Raw genomic sequence first — 13806 nt, 5'->3', positions numbered from 1 at the left:
CAGTGTTGACATAGACCCTGCAGAATGGTATGACTAACTCAACAGCTTCATCCTCCTCATCAGTGGCTTCAGAACTCAGGGAAAGGATAGCTTCCCGCTTTCTTCCCACCATCCATATAACATTAACAGAAAACAATTTCTTCCCTCCTACACACCCATTTGGGGGCTGCCATAGACATTTCGGGGGTGGAATGCACTATTTCTGCCTTTCTTTGCAGCTGAAAGAGCACTTTAAAATTGGCAGCGTTTGAATATGTAGATGCTGGCACTGGTACCAGCATAAAGCAAGATGTACAAAGAAATGCCTGTCTAGCAACTAAAGGAATTGTGATGGGTTTTTTTTCTCCCCAAAGATGTTTTTAATCACTAAATTAAAAGCGACTAACCCATCTTGCACCACTTGGTGGCAACACTTCCATATATGATTTATTGAATCTTGTCAGTATTGCTGCTGTTCTGATAATTGAAAAAATAAGTGTGGTCCCTAGACCAGAATACTGTACAACTAATTATAGCAGATATCAATCCCATCACCACTACCAGTATCCCCCCCCCCCACTTGAACCATAAGGCTTACCCACCCCCCATTCACCAAGAGCAATAAATAATGTGTTTTAATGCTATGCTGCCTGGAGTATTTTAATAAGAATTTTTACATGCCACAGAAGCATCATTAAAAGGCTTGTTACGCTGTCATCTCATCATAAATAGGATCCCGAAAATATTTTCAGTGAATTTAATTTCTTTCTCAGGACACACACTGCAACCAAGTAAAACTGCTGAATAACTTAATACATGATCTAGATTTTCAAACGCTGCAAACTTTGCATGGGATTGTTCACAAAGCAATGTGTTGGAAGAACTGCTGTACAACACCTTTAGTTGTATTTCCTACATATCCAGTCACAAGTTTGAGCAGGAGCATTTCTCTAAAGCAGCTTTGCTCCTCTGTGTTTCCCCTCCTAAGCTAATATTGATCTCTATTCTCTTTGCCATCAACAGCAGCATAACTTGTGCTCCTAATTTAGGTCATGTTTTAGCATTGCTGATGACTTCATTTGTGAAACACTGCGTCAAATTACATAGTAGATGCTATGCATATGGTGTAGTGGGCCTAAGTCTGTGGAACTCCCTCCCAATTGAGATTAGATAAGCACCTTCCTTGCTGAACCACAGTGACTAAGACTGCCCTCTTTTGGCAGAGATTTTATGGTAGTGTTTCATGCTAGATACTTTATTGTTTTAGCATTCCATTTTCTGCATGGTTTGTTGTTATGTACACGACTTAGAAATGCCAATGGGTGGACTTCTGGGAGGAAAGATTGAGTGTTTTCCTGCTCTGTGCTATATGGAACTGAATGATAACCAACTCTGGAAAGTAGTTTGTCAATATGTAGTAGACTATTACAGTATTATTTTCCAGAACTGACCTCTGCTTTGAGTAGGTGTCAACTAAGGGAATGGCTCTTCTGGATGAAATCCAGAAGGGACCTGCAACTAATCAGAAACACCAAATTTCCCCCTTGGAATCCACTTTTGAGAACAGAACATTTTATAGCTAGTTATCCGACCAAACTCTCACCAGCTTCCTTAAGAAATGCCTTAATTGAGCTGCATTTCCAAGTGATGCCCATTGAATGGCTGCTGCAACAAGGTCCCATACATAGACAGACTTTGTATTAGTGGTCAACTTGAGGTGGAAGACATCACTCGTAATATGTTATCCTGCCCCTTTATATAAGATTGTTTTCCAAAACCTTTGTTCACGCAAGCAAATAGGTACACTCCAGCAGAAATGGTCCGGTTTCTTTTGAGTGACAATAATAGCTTTGTAACACCCAGAGTGGCCCTCTATGCACTGGCTTAAATAAATAAATAAATCAGTAAAAAGGACTTAGATAAAATCACTATAAATTGTTGTGTTGATTCAAAGATTTAATTTGAAATCAAGCTAGTTTTGAGCTTGCTGGTTTCTCTGATAACCTTTCCCTTACATCATGAATATTATGGATGCATGATCTGTGTTGTTTTCCTGGTACTGTTGGTGCAGGTTTGTCACGGTACTTGGCTAGAACAATAAACTTATATTGATTGATAGTCAGGTGGATGACAGGTGGGCAGGCCTGCCCTCTTGTCAGATTTGGCCCACAGGTGTCAGATTTGTCAGATTTGGCCCACAAGCATCTAATTCCCCACCTATGGTTTAAGCAAACCACCCTCCAGCCAGATCTAATGCTTCATCCCTGGATTAAACAAACCACAGTTTCCCAGGTTCTGACATCACAGACAACTACTGTTAGTTTTAAAACAAAAAGAGAAGCTTTAAATTTCTACCTCGCTGGCACAAAGGAAGAGGGGAGGGAGTGTATTGACTCTGAGGCTCGCTTGTAACCCGTTCTTGCAGTGGAAAACAATGTTTTCCCATTATATAGGAACTGAGCCTAAGCATCTAGCCGCATGTGTTGTGCTGATGTGCATAATGAAAACTTCTCAGCACATTGGGATGTGGCAGTTTGCCATGAAGAAGTGGCACTCTCTCCACCCCTGCAATTTCCCCTCTGATATTCACCTTCCTGCCTGCAGGTTTCCCAGTACACACACAAATGCTTTCCAGGAAGGAGCCGTCTTGTGCTTGTTTCCTTTGCACACTCACTCACCCATAAGGTGTATCAAGCCCTAAGGCGCTGCTGCAGTTTCCTGGCTGGCAGTGCAATAGTTAAATCAAACGGTAGAAATAAGATGTTGGGCGGGAAGTAGGCGAGGAGAGACAAGAAAGCCAGAAAACCATTTGTATTGACACTTGTTTTAAAACTAAGGACATAATTACCCTGTTGCAAGCCTGTGCTGCAGAGAAAGCATCTTGTTGGGAACTAATTAAAGAATTATCCAATGTTTAGCTTCTCATAGATAAAGCAGCATAAGCTTTGAAGCAGAAGTGTTTGCAGTGAGCTTTGGAAAACTCTCTAAAGACTGAGGAGCTTAAGTCAGTTAAGCCTTTCCCTTTGCCAATTAGACAGCTTTTGAACTGTCTTTTAAAAAATTATGATAGAAGCTGCTGGTGCCTCTGAAATGTGAGCAATTTACTTCTTAATCTCTATCCAGTGACACACTATAACATAATGCTATTGCCATGGAAAAACGGCATCAGGTGGAATGGGCAAGTCTGTACATATCACATTTCAAGGCTGATTACATAAGGAAGTATTTGTTTATGCCTTGCATGCATTATTATCTATTTTCTGCTTTCTTCCTTTGCTGTGCTATGCACGCATGTCAATGCTCCCCAGAAGCAACTTGCGCGGGATTTCACTGTTCCTTGTAAACTTGAAAGGCAGGGAAGGACGTGGCAAAAGAACAATAATGATGATGATGATGATGAAACCAATCAGAGGTGGCTTGTCTGTCAATATCTTGCTGGAGGGATTCAGTTGCATACCACATCTTTATGTTTGTGCAATTAAAGTGGATTAAAGCTTTGGTACCACGAATCCATTAAAAAAAACACCTGGACTTTTTGCAGTTAGGAAAGCGATGGGAAAATGCACTGAAAAGTGTGGGAAGAACAAAATGATTAAAGGTAAGAGTTGTAAACATGGCACATGCAAATCAGGATGGATGCTCATTGGTGTATCAGCTCCCTGCAAAAAAAAAATCAGAGCAAATGCTCAATAAAGATGGCATAGAGTCTAATCTCAGCATCAGCTTTGTGCAAGCAAATCAGGGTGATTGTTCAGTGATAATTAACGCTCAGGGTGAGTCCAGAGATGAGTGTTCAAAACTAATTTTTCTGGTATGGAGTTAGTGGTTGGACTCGGAGTTGGGAGACCAGGGTTGAAGTCCCCCTTTGGCCATGAAGCTCATTGGCTGATTGGTTACTTCCTCTCAGACTAACCTACCTCAAAGGGTTGTTGTGGGGATTAAATGAGGAACAGCACAACTGTGCACACCAGCTTGAGCTCCTTGGGGGAAAAGCTGGGATATAAATGCAACAAATCCCCCTATCTTAATGTGGACAAGGTGGTGGAGGGCAAAAAGTTCAGGTGGGGGGGAGTGTTCTCATGGTCTGATGGCATAGGATGCAGCAACCTTGCTTAGGTCTGAATGGAAGATAACCTGGGAATTGCGGTCTTGAGCTCCATTGGCAAAAGGTGGGATATAAACGCAATGAATGAATGAATGAATGAATGTAATTGGAGGATCAGTGCAGGATTCATTCTTAGCACTGAATATTCAGCCTGCAAAAAGACCATGCCTAGAGAAAGCCTTTGTGTTCCGTACTATTGTAGCCATCTCAGCCCTGCCTAGAAAACGTGGTTGTTGTGAAAGAAAACAGCTTTTGTGGTGGCAGCGTTTTTTACCATTAGCATTCCTCTCCGAAAACAGAGGAAGGGGAGTTCATCATTCTGAAATGAATTCCCACAGGAGAGCATTCTTCTCTCTTGCTACACTGTGAAACTCCCACGCAGACGTCGGGGGGGTGGGGGGACGGACCTTCTGATGCTGTCACATCCTTGGACCCTTTTATCTCAGTACTGCCTGGCAGCAATTCCTAAACAGAGGCAGTGGAGTTTCTTGCTCAACTTAATAGGTGAAACCAATTTCCCACAGAACTATTGGGCCGGTTCCAGGTCAGAGGGGACTCTGGGCTCAGTGCCCCATCCCCATATGTGTGGGTCTTGCTCAACTTACTTGGCAACAGGGCGTAACAAGCGGCGGCGGCAAGAGAGCTCAGAGGTGGCTATAGTGAGCAAGCTATTTGTTAATGCAGCACTTGTTCCCAACATAGCAATGATACATCAGGGGCACTGCGGGGTCATAAAAAGTTGGGATTTTCGCTGTTAGTTGGGTTTGTTTCTCAGCCATGTGGCTATCCTAAGCTAGCGGGTAGGCAGCCTTTTTAATCCCCCTTCCCCTCACCATGCCACCAATTTGGCAATTGCTGCATTGGGAAGAGAACAAAAAGACAGCTCCCTCCCTCTTGAGATTGCACAGGCTAGCTCTCCTGCATTTAACATGCATCACAAGGGGCTCCATGGGCCTACCAATGTAGGTCTCCTTCCTTTGAGGGGAATGCCTGGCCTTATCTAGACCCTCCTTGAATCGGTACATGTGCAGGGTCCCATTTCATGTGGGTGTGGTGTTGTAGCTGGAGGGCTAGCCCCACACCCCCTAGGAATTTTCAGAGCCAAAGATCTCAAGAATAGTGGTTTGCTGATAAATCCCTTTTCCGAGGGAACTCTGGGAACTGTATCTCTGCAAGGGGAATAGAGGTCTCAGCACCCTTAACAAAGAATAGTTCCCATAATTATTCGGGGGAAGCCATGACTGCTAAAATGGTATAAGAGTGGGTGGTGTGTCTGTGGCCTAGCACCAGACCACAAGAGCAATATTTCAGTGGTTGTTGAAATGCTGCTTCAGCCTGGGCTAATCCTCTCCACCGGCTGAGGATCTCCATCCTTAATCGTGAGCCGCACGTCGATCGTTCCAGATGCAACTTCTTGCCACCACAGCAGCTCTGAGACAAACCATTCGCTCTCTCATGTCTCATTCCCCTCCAGAGAAATCAGATTCCACTGTGTAAAGGCCCCTTGGCTGAGATCAAGGACCAAACTCTCTTATCTTTTCGCTGTAGTGGGAGGATTTACCGCTGTGGGAGTCCAGCAGAGGAATTGAATAAGATGTTAGCATTAACCAGGGTTGTCAGCATGAGAGAATTGCTGCGCTGAGATCCTTAGTTCGGCTCCTATAGTATTTTTTTTATATAGTGCCTACTTTTTAAAAGAAGTCATGTTTGGTCTTTTCACAGAGTGTTTCTACAAGAGAGCAGTGAAAGGCATTCTTTCCTACAGGAGTGTACAACTCAAGTCCGCCAGATGACCACTTTTATATATATTTTAAACTAACTCAGCAGGACCATAATTCTAGATCAACCACAGAAGAGCTTTTCTGTCACTCAGTGTGCTCTTTTTAGTCTATTCTTTGTTGACCCTTTTCCCTCTTTGTGATCCAGGGGCAGAATATACCCCTCCTTCACAATGCAGCACCACAGGCTGCCATCTGACACCTCCCCCAACCGCCCAACCCCCCCCAATCCTTCTCATTTTCCATCTGCACTCCATTACACTGTCTCCTCTCTTTGAACCCCACAGCACAGACTCTGTTCTTTCTCTCCAATTCCAACTTCTCTTTCTTTCCCTGCACCAGGGAGTAGCCTCTCTTTCACCGCGCTATGATACAGCTTTAAATAGTCAATTTCCAGAGCTCCCTGTTAAACAAATCTGCAAAGCATAGCTCTGTGAGGGGAATAGGGGTCTCCCAACAAGGTTCAGTATCCTTAACAAACTATGACTCCCAAGATTCCTTGGGAGAAGGTGTGGCTATTTTAAGTAGTATCATAGTGCTTTAAATGTATGGCATGAATGTAACCTCTTTTTTTTAGCTATCCAAAGTGCTCCATCTAAAAACTGGAGAGTTGCTGTTGCCTGCCATAGCCAACACTGAACTAGATGGGCCAATCAGCTGAAGCAGTACTGTATAAGGTGAGTACTATGTTCCTGTATACACAGGGCTGGCCAGCCCATGAGGCAATGTGAGGTGACCACCTTGGGCGTCAGGATCCGCAGATCTGGCCTCCAAGAAATACATTGCCTACTGCTGCCACCAACTCATTGGAGGCCAGTTCTGTTGTCTTCTCTGCAGCCTTTAGGGGGAAGCACCAGAAAAGAGGTATGAAGCCACAGTTTACTATTGTGATGTTTGTCATACAAACAGGCAAGACAAGACAACCTAAAAGCAATTTAAGGTGTGGAGCTGCCCCAAAGCTTAGATGCTTACATGGAAAATGCCCAACCTGGTTTAAAACTTGAGTGAATGGGAAATGGTAATCAATATTGAAAAGCACAGAGGACTTCCCTGAGCATATTCAGAACTTCTTAATCCAACACTTAATACTGAGGAAGTGCAAATATTTACAGTGGGGAGTGTTTTGCTTCAGAACAGTCTCCAGTCGATCTCTTGCAATCATTGCTAAATACAGGAGATGCACAGAAAAGTGTAGGCACACCCCCGATTTGCACACGGTGATTACAGAAATTGCAGCAACAGCAGGAGTGCATCCAAGGAGATTTGTTGTTGTTGTGAGGGTGCAAGCCTATTGTCCCAGGGAGGAGATCCTGGGGCCCCTGCCCTCTTTGTGGGCAGAGCAGATCCATCTGTGGAGATTTCCTCATTGCGCTGTGCCTCCACCCTCAGTGCTTTGACAGTGAATGGCAAAAAGGTGGCATTCTGTGAACAAATTGCAAAACGCTTTGAATCTGCTAGCTCCAAAGCCCTGCTGTGCCTCCCAAACGTAACCAGATGGCGGGGAGGAATATGCTGGCCTTATTGATGACATGCATATTTACTTTTCCAACAGACCATTTAGAAGGAAAACCTTTTCCCCATCTTCTTCTCCACTGGAGCAAGTGAGGCAAGGCCTTGGATTTAGTAGTTTCACTGCCTCATCTACCCTTTTGGATTGTACTGCCCATAAATCAATGGTTCAAGGGATAGCTCAGTCAGTGGAGCATGAGACTCCTAATCCAAGTCATGGGTTTGAGTCTCATGTTGGGTGACAGATTCCTGCATTGCAGGTGGTTGGACTAGAACAGGCTTCCTCAACCTCGGCCCTCCAGATGTTTTGAGACTACAATTCCCATCATCCCTGACCACTGTTCCTGCTAGCTAGGGATTATGGGAGTTGTAGGCCAAAAACATCTGGAGGGCAGAGGTTGAGGAAGCCTGGACTAGAATGATCCTCATGGTTCCCTCCAATCCTACAAGTCTTTGATTCTATGAAGTGGAGTTTGTATTTTTATTTTTGAACGGAGGAGACGTGTAGTTGAATTGCAGAATGAAAGGAGCCAGAGCCTGATAATGTGTTGGAAAGAATTAATAATGGCAAGATGGGACCAGCAGCAGACCTTGGGGTCTCACCCTGTGCAACATTAAAAACTGGCGCGCACACACACACACACACACACACTCTCTCACTCCGGCCTCTCGCCTTCCATTCTACATCATTGTTGCAGCCCCCTATTGACTCAGCACCCAAGTCCAGCCACAACGATTCATAATAGACTTCACACACTGGTAAAATCTGCAGCATTATAAACCAAGGTATGCTCCCTGCTTTTCGGTAAAAAATAAGAATATATGGAAATGAATTATTGAGTCAGTACAGAGTATGATGGTATGACCCAGTGTTTATTGACTCCTGAAACACTTTTTTTCCACATTTTTCTTTTTTAAATTAACATGAACACAAAATGTGGGGAGAACAGCAAAATATCACAGAATGTTTCAGTAATCGGCCCACCTGCCAGCAACGATGACCAGCATGTAGCCTGGCAAAAGGTATGTCCAAAATGCACTCCCAGAGATTGTTGGGGAGTGAGTCACAGGTGTAAAAAGCGAAAACCAGAGAGAGAGAGATTTGCCAGCAAATGGATACAATTTTCATGCAAGCAAAATTAGGAATCAATTATTATGAAAATACCAAAAATTACCTAATCAGTGGGTATGGAACAAAACATTCGTACAATATGCAAATTAAAGACTACAATTTCTGGACTTTCCACCCCACTCCCCTGAAGTTGCTGCCTCGTAGGAGCAAAGGAAACACTGGAGGAATATGAGATTACCACAAGTCTTTCGGCACAGGAAGTCTACAAATGGGCATCCAGGTTTAAAATACAAATAGCCTACTCATAGGAATAGTTCTTTTGTTTTTTAAGAAAGTTGGCATTTTTGCCCAATGTTTATTCCACAGCAAACACAATTGCTTTGAACAGCAACTTTGCCTGGTGTGTTTGATGTGCAAAGGAAACAGATTTGGAAAGGTAATTATTGGGCTGCATGCTTTTAATTGAGTCAGCCATTAGACTAATCAATGAAGGCTGCAATCCTGTGCTCTTAATGGTGCACGCACTATGTATTCATATAGGGAGTATTATGCTGTCACTCCACGCAATGCTGAATTGCAGTATTTGACCTCAGGTAAGAGCATCTGAGGTGAAACTCAAATGTCTAGTAATCATACTTCATTACTACTAAAGGCACTGGAATTATTTCACACCCCTTCCAGTTCCCATGCCCAATTGGCGCCGTTTGGTTGAGATACCAGCAGTGAATATTTCACTCATATAAAACTCAACCATCAATACTTTTTAGCCTGATCCAATTATTTCATTGATCTGCTGCCACCATTTCTTAATAGACCACTTAGACTGTTTGCTGAAACAGAATTCAGAACCATTCAAAACAGTTCACCCATTTTTGTAATAATCTGAAAAGTATCCAAAATTTTGCATAAATATAACGTCACTAAAACATTCAAATACTTTACCACGCTTACAACCATAGTTCTGAGTATTCCTGCATTTTCAAGTTTTTAGATGCTTAGGAGTTAAGAAAGATGAGCACACAGGCTGTTACTTATCTATGAGTGGTGAGGACAATACAATAATCTTTATTGTCATTGTCCCATACAGAACGAAACTGACAGTAGCTTTATAAAAGTGTGTGGTAATATAGTTCTTTTTCAACTGATGTGAGCTATTTATGTTATCTGTGAGGGGGGAGGTTTTATCACTCACTAGCACAGATGGGATGAATCAGCTTCTATGCTTTATCTGTTGAAGTCTAATTTGAGCTGATCAATTCTTTCGGAAATTAAGCAGGCTCTTTGTGTTGAAGTCACACAGCAATCCCACCAAAATGCGTAAAACCATCTTGATCACACAGGAAGCTGAGGACATGGACTCGTTCAGAAGCATCTTAAAATTCAGACTTCAAATATGGCAGCAAGAGAGTCCTTTTTTCCCTTAAAGAAACAACTGTTAATTTGCTACAAAACATATTGCCTTTACATGCTGTGTTGTTAAGTGGCTTAATATTTATCACACACACACAGGTATGTGCTAAGACTAAGCAATGCTTAAATATTAGTCTTGTTCATGGGCTTTAGTTCTGGGAGAGCATTGTGCTTGTCTGGGAATATGATAACGGTCATTCCTTATTTAAATGTATAAAGAGTAATAGCACAAAATGAAAACACTGAAGAAAATGTTGGTTTGTATGAACAAGAAAAAAGCAAACTGCCTGTGTCAATTAAGTCTGTGGAAATATATGGAACATGGAAGAAAATATATACATATGGAAGAACAAAGCAAAGTTCACATCATTGCTATAGGTATCAATGAAATGAGTGAATTTATACTCATGTGTTGTTTGTGTTACATACTTTGGTGAAAACAATACAATTTTGAGGGAAATAACCATTGTATTGCTCCCATTCTACGCATGATCTATGGTAAGTGCTCAATGTCTAGGTTTCTGCTACTGAGAATAAAAAAGTGTTCTTTTCTCTCTCCTTTAAAAAAGTGAAACTAGGGTAAGAAAACTTGTGCTTGGTAATTACTAATCCTGTCTCAGCACAATTCATGGCTCAAATGCAGGAAGGAAATATTTTCCTGCAGTAATGTAAAACCTGGGACCAAGTAATTTCTCCCCACACAAATCACACATACCCTGAAATAAAAATACACAAACATCTGACCTGCAGTGGGGATATGACTTGGCACCACAGAGACTATGAACCTTAGTCCAAAACGTTTTTATAGCATGTCTGCCTGCAAGGTAATGTGCTATGATATTGCGTAGGTACAGACAGTATCGTACGTCCCATCTAACACTTTTTGCTGGCACAACAAATTTTAGGATTGAGCTGTAAAGGTTGAAGTATTGAACACACTTCCTCATAGACTCACAAACAACAGAGATTAGGTCTGAGATTCAATTGTACAATCCGAGCTCCATTAACGTCAGAGGAGAAATTAAATCAGAGATGTAAAGTGACTTAGGATGGCATTCTGTATCTGACCACAGCTATCCTGCCATGCAATTGCCAGGTCAAAAGAAACAGGCAGAGTTACATTTCCATCATTCAAATTGTGGCAGTTGGAAGATCAGTTTTAAAAGAATAAAAATAAAGCTTGACTAGGTGAATTCTTGGCATATATGCATTCAGTTTATCATCAACTTTTTTTTATTTAAAAAAGGTTTACAAATTTGGGTAGGAGGTGGCTGCTTCGTAAAATGTGTATAGACAGATCATTCATACTTCAGAAAAAGAAGAGGAAAAAAAGGAAACAGTGGACAGCTGCTCAACCGCTTCCACCTCTGTCCTGGGGCTCTAAAAGGCAGAGCAATGGAACGCTGCTGCTGCTGCTGCTGCTGCTTGGCTTTAGCAACATGAATAAAATCCAGGCAATTTTATGGGAAATGGGAGGCTTATCCTTTTAGGGGGGGATTAACAATATAGGCTGGTGAAGCCAATAGCCTGTGCAGCAAAGTGACAAGGCGGCCCATCAAAGGCCCCACGTTGAACATAATGAAGTTGGCTCCTGACAGACGTGTACTGTAGTTCCGTTTTGCATCCCTGATTGCTTCTGTTGCTGCCCATCTGCAGTCTGCCAGAGAGGGATCCTTCCCATTGAACTAGAAAAACGTACATAAAGTGCAAATCAAGACTCAGGTTTCCCCAACAGTTTCGAATGCTTAGGATCTTTATTACCAGTATTGCCAACTTGGTCTTGTCATTAGCACCAGGCTTGGCGATATTCTTCACTTTCTAAAAAACAACACCTGGTGGTGTTCTTCACTTAAAAGGCAGGTAGAAAAGAGGGGTGCTTTATGCCAAATGGATGTGGTAGGAAGCTGCCAGGAGTACCATCACTGTAATATGCAAATGCTAGACAGTGCCCAAAAAATTAGTGCATTTCTGCAAGAAGAGAGTCCAGTAATCACCGGAAACAGACCACATCTTTGGATCTTATTGCTTGCAAAACAGTCCCATAATCATCATTAAAAGGAATTACGCTGGGTATCCCTCTGTTCAGTCTTCGTTGAGAACTGCTTCTGTCTTCCCTGCATCTACAATGAAAGATCAAATATATGATTAAATGCTAGAATACATGTTGCAGGCAGGCCAACACAGTACTCATATTGAATATCTGAGTTTATATATCTTTTCCAGAGAAAACGGCAACATTCTTACTGTTCGGGTTTGTAGTAGCAGGAATCTGAACCCAGATTTTCGTGGTCTTAACTACACCACCACATGCTTGAAAACCAAACCCTGGTCTTGCTGCTTATCACAACTGTACTATTTTTTTTTAAAAAAAAGATCTCTCAAATGCTAAATCAGCAATGAGAACTCAAGAAATCCGAGTAGCCTGAAACTAAATGTTTTGGGGTACATATGGTTGCCACCTCTCTGCATCTCTTTCCTACCTTCACAGCAAATGTTTCATTCTAAGATGATTTGTGATGTCATTGTGGTTCAAATTTTCCCACCCACCCTCCACATCATTGGCACAATGAGATCACATCATCCAGAACAGCAGCAGCAGCTACGCTTTCCTTATCTTGGTCTGGTTCCTGAATCATATCAAGCCATATTTTAAAACAAACTATGGTTTAAAGCAGGGGTCAGCAAACGTTTTCAGCAGGGGGCTGGTCCACTGTCCCTCAGACGTTGTGGGGGGCCGGACTATATTTTGGAAAAAAATATGAACAAATTCCTATGCCGCACAAATAACCCAGAGATACATTTTAAATAAAAGCACACCTTCTACTCATGTAAAAACACGCTGATTCCTGGACCGTCCGTAGGCCAGATTTAGAAGGCGATTGGGCCGGATCCAGGCCCCGGGCCTTAGGTTGCCTACCCATGGTTTAAAGTGAAGGAGTGGCATCCTGGTGCACCTTGCTCAAACATACCAGAGCCATTCCTTCCCATACTCCTGCTTCTGCCTTGCTAGAGAGGAAACAAACCAGATTGGTTGATGTCATCTGAACTTGGCTCATGGGTTGTTTTCTCCAAACAAACCACAAGTGGTAACCAAAGTTTCTTGGCTTTCCACTCATGGTTTGTTTGGAGGAAACAAACCAGCAACCCCCAGTTCTGGCAACATGACAAGCCAAACTCTGTGTGGTCTAGCTGTGGCAGCAGGAGTAAGGCAGGAGCCAGATGTGGCTTGCTCACACTAAACCATAGTTTGTTCTAAACTATGGACTGGTGTGATGTGTGAACTGGGCCATTACATATTTTGGAGCTCACTTATAAAGAACTGATATTATCTGATTTAAAGTCCAGTGGCCAATCAAGGGAAAGGCAGCCACGGTCGAAGATTGTGAGCAAACTGCTCATTCTGAAGATGCAACAGTTTCAGAGACGCTTCTGCATGGGGCATAAATACTCTGAATGCATTGCCCAAATTGTGGAATGAAGACAGGCTGCTGCATACTATACAGTACATCTTCTGGCAGAAACCTATTTTCACATATGAATTGAATTCCTGGATCAGGCCTAAGGTGAGTTCCATGTAATTAATTCTAGGGAGCTTGTAATATCACAATATGATGGGTGGCAGATTTGATGATGTCGTAAATAAATGAACATACCAACTAAATTCCTGAATTTCTTTTTGGCTTCTGCTCTTTCTTCAGCATCAAAATACCACACAGTCATGGCATACCTGTAAAGGAGAGGAAATCGATTTAAGTCTCTAAATGCTACCCTGAGAGAGGAGAAAACTACACTTTTCTCTCATATAAATAATACAGAAACAGTGATTCACTTCAATGTTAGAAATATATTAATAAGCAGCCAAATTGGTCAGCAGGTGACAGTCTAGGCATGCACATCACAACTCTGTTCATTTGCATGCAAGGCACACAGATATAAATAGGCAGGCAAATACA

General features: G+C 42.4%; 1 protein-coding gene across 2 annotated transcripts in view; it reads right to left on the bottom strand.

Annotated features, from left to right (window-relative positions):
* Window positions 1–8225: 8225 nt before the first annotated feature.
* The window catches only part of EGLN3 (egl-9 family hypoxia inducible factor 3), a 40085-nt gene continuing 34504 nt past the window's right edge, over window positions 8226–13806 (bottom strand). For both annotated transcript variants that reach the window (XM_053380547.1, XM_053380566.1), the window contains exons 4-5: window positions 13507–13580; window positions 8226–11973 (exon numbers count right to left, since the gene is read on the bottom strand). In XM_053380547.1, the coding sequence (XP_053236522.1) occupies window positions 11936–11973; window positions 13507–13580 (112 nt within the window). In that variant the 3' untranslated portion in view covers window positions 8226–11935. The remainder of the gene's footprint in view (window positions 11974–13506; window positions 13581–13806) is intronic.

This window comes from Podarcis raffonei, chromosome 1 (assembly GCF_027172205.1).
Source record: "Podarcis raffonei isolate rPodRaf1 chromosome 1, rPodRaf1.pri, whole genome shotgun sequence".
Classification (NCBI taxonomy): domain Eukaryota; kingdom Metazoa; phylum Chordata; class Lepidosauria; order Squamata; family Lacertidae; genus Podarcis; species Podarcis raffonei.
Note: the sequence above shows the minus strand (reverse complement) of the source record. Positions and strands in the feature narration are given on the sequence as shown.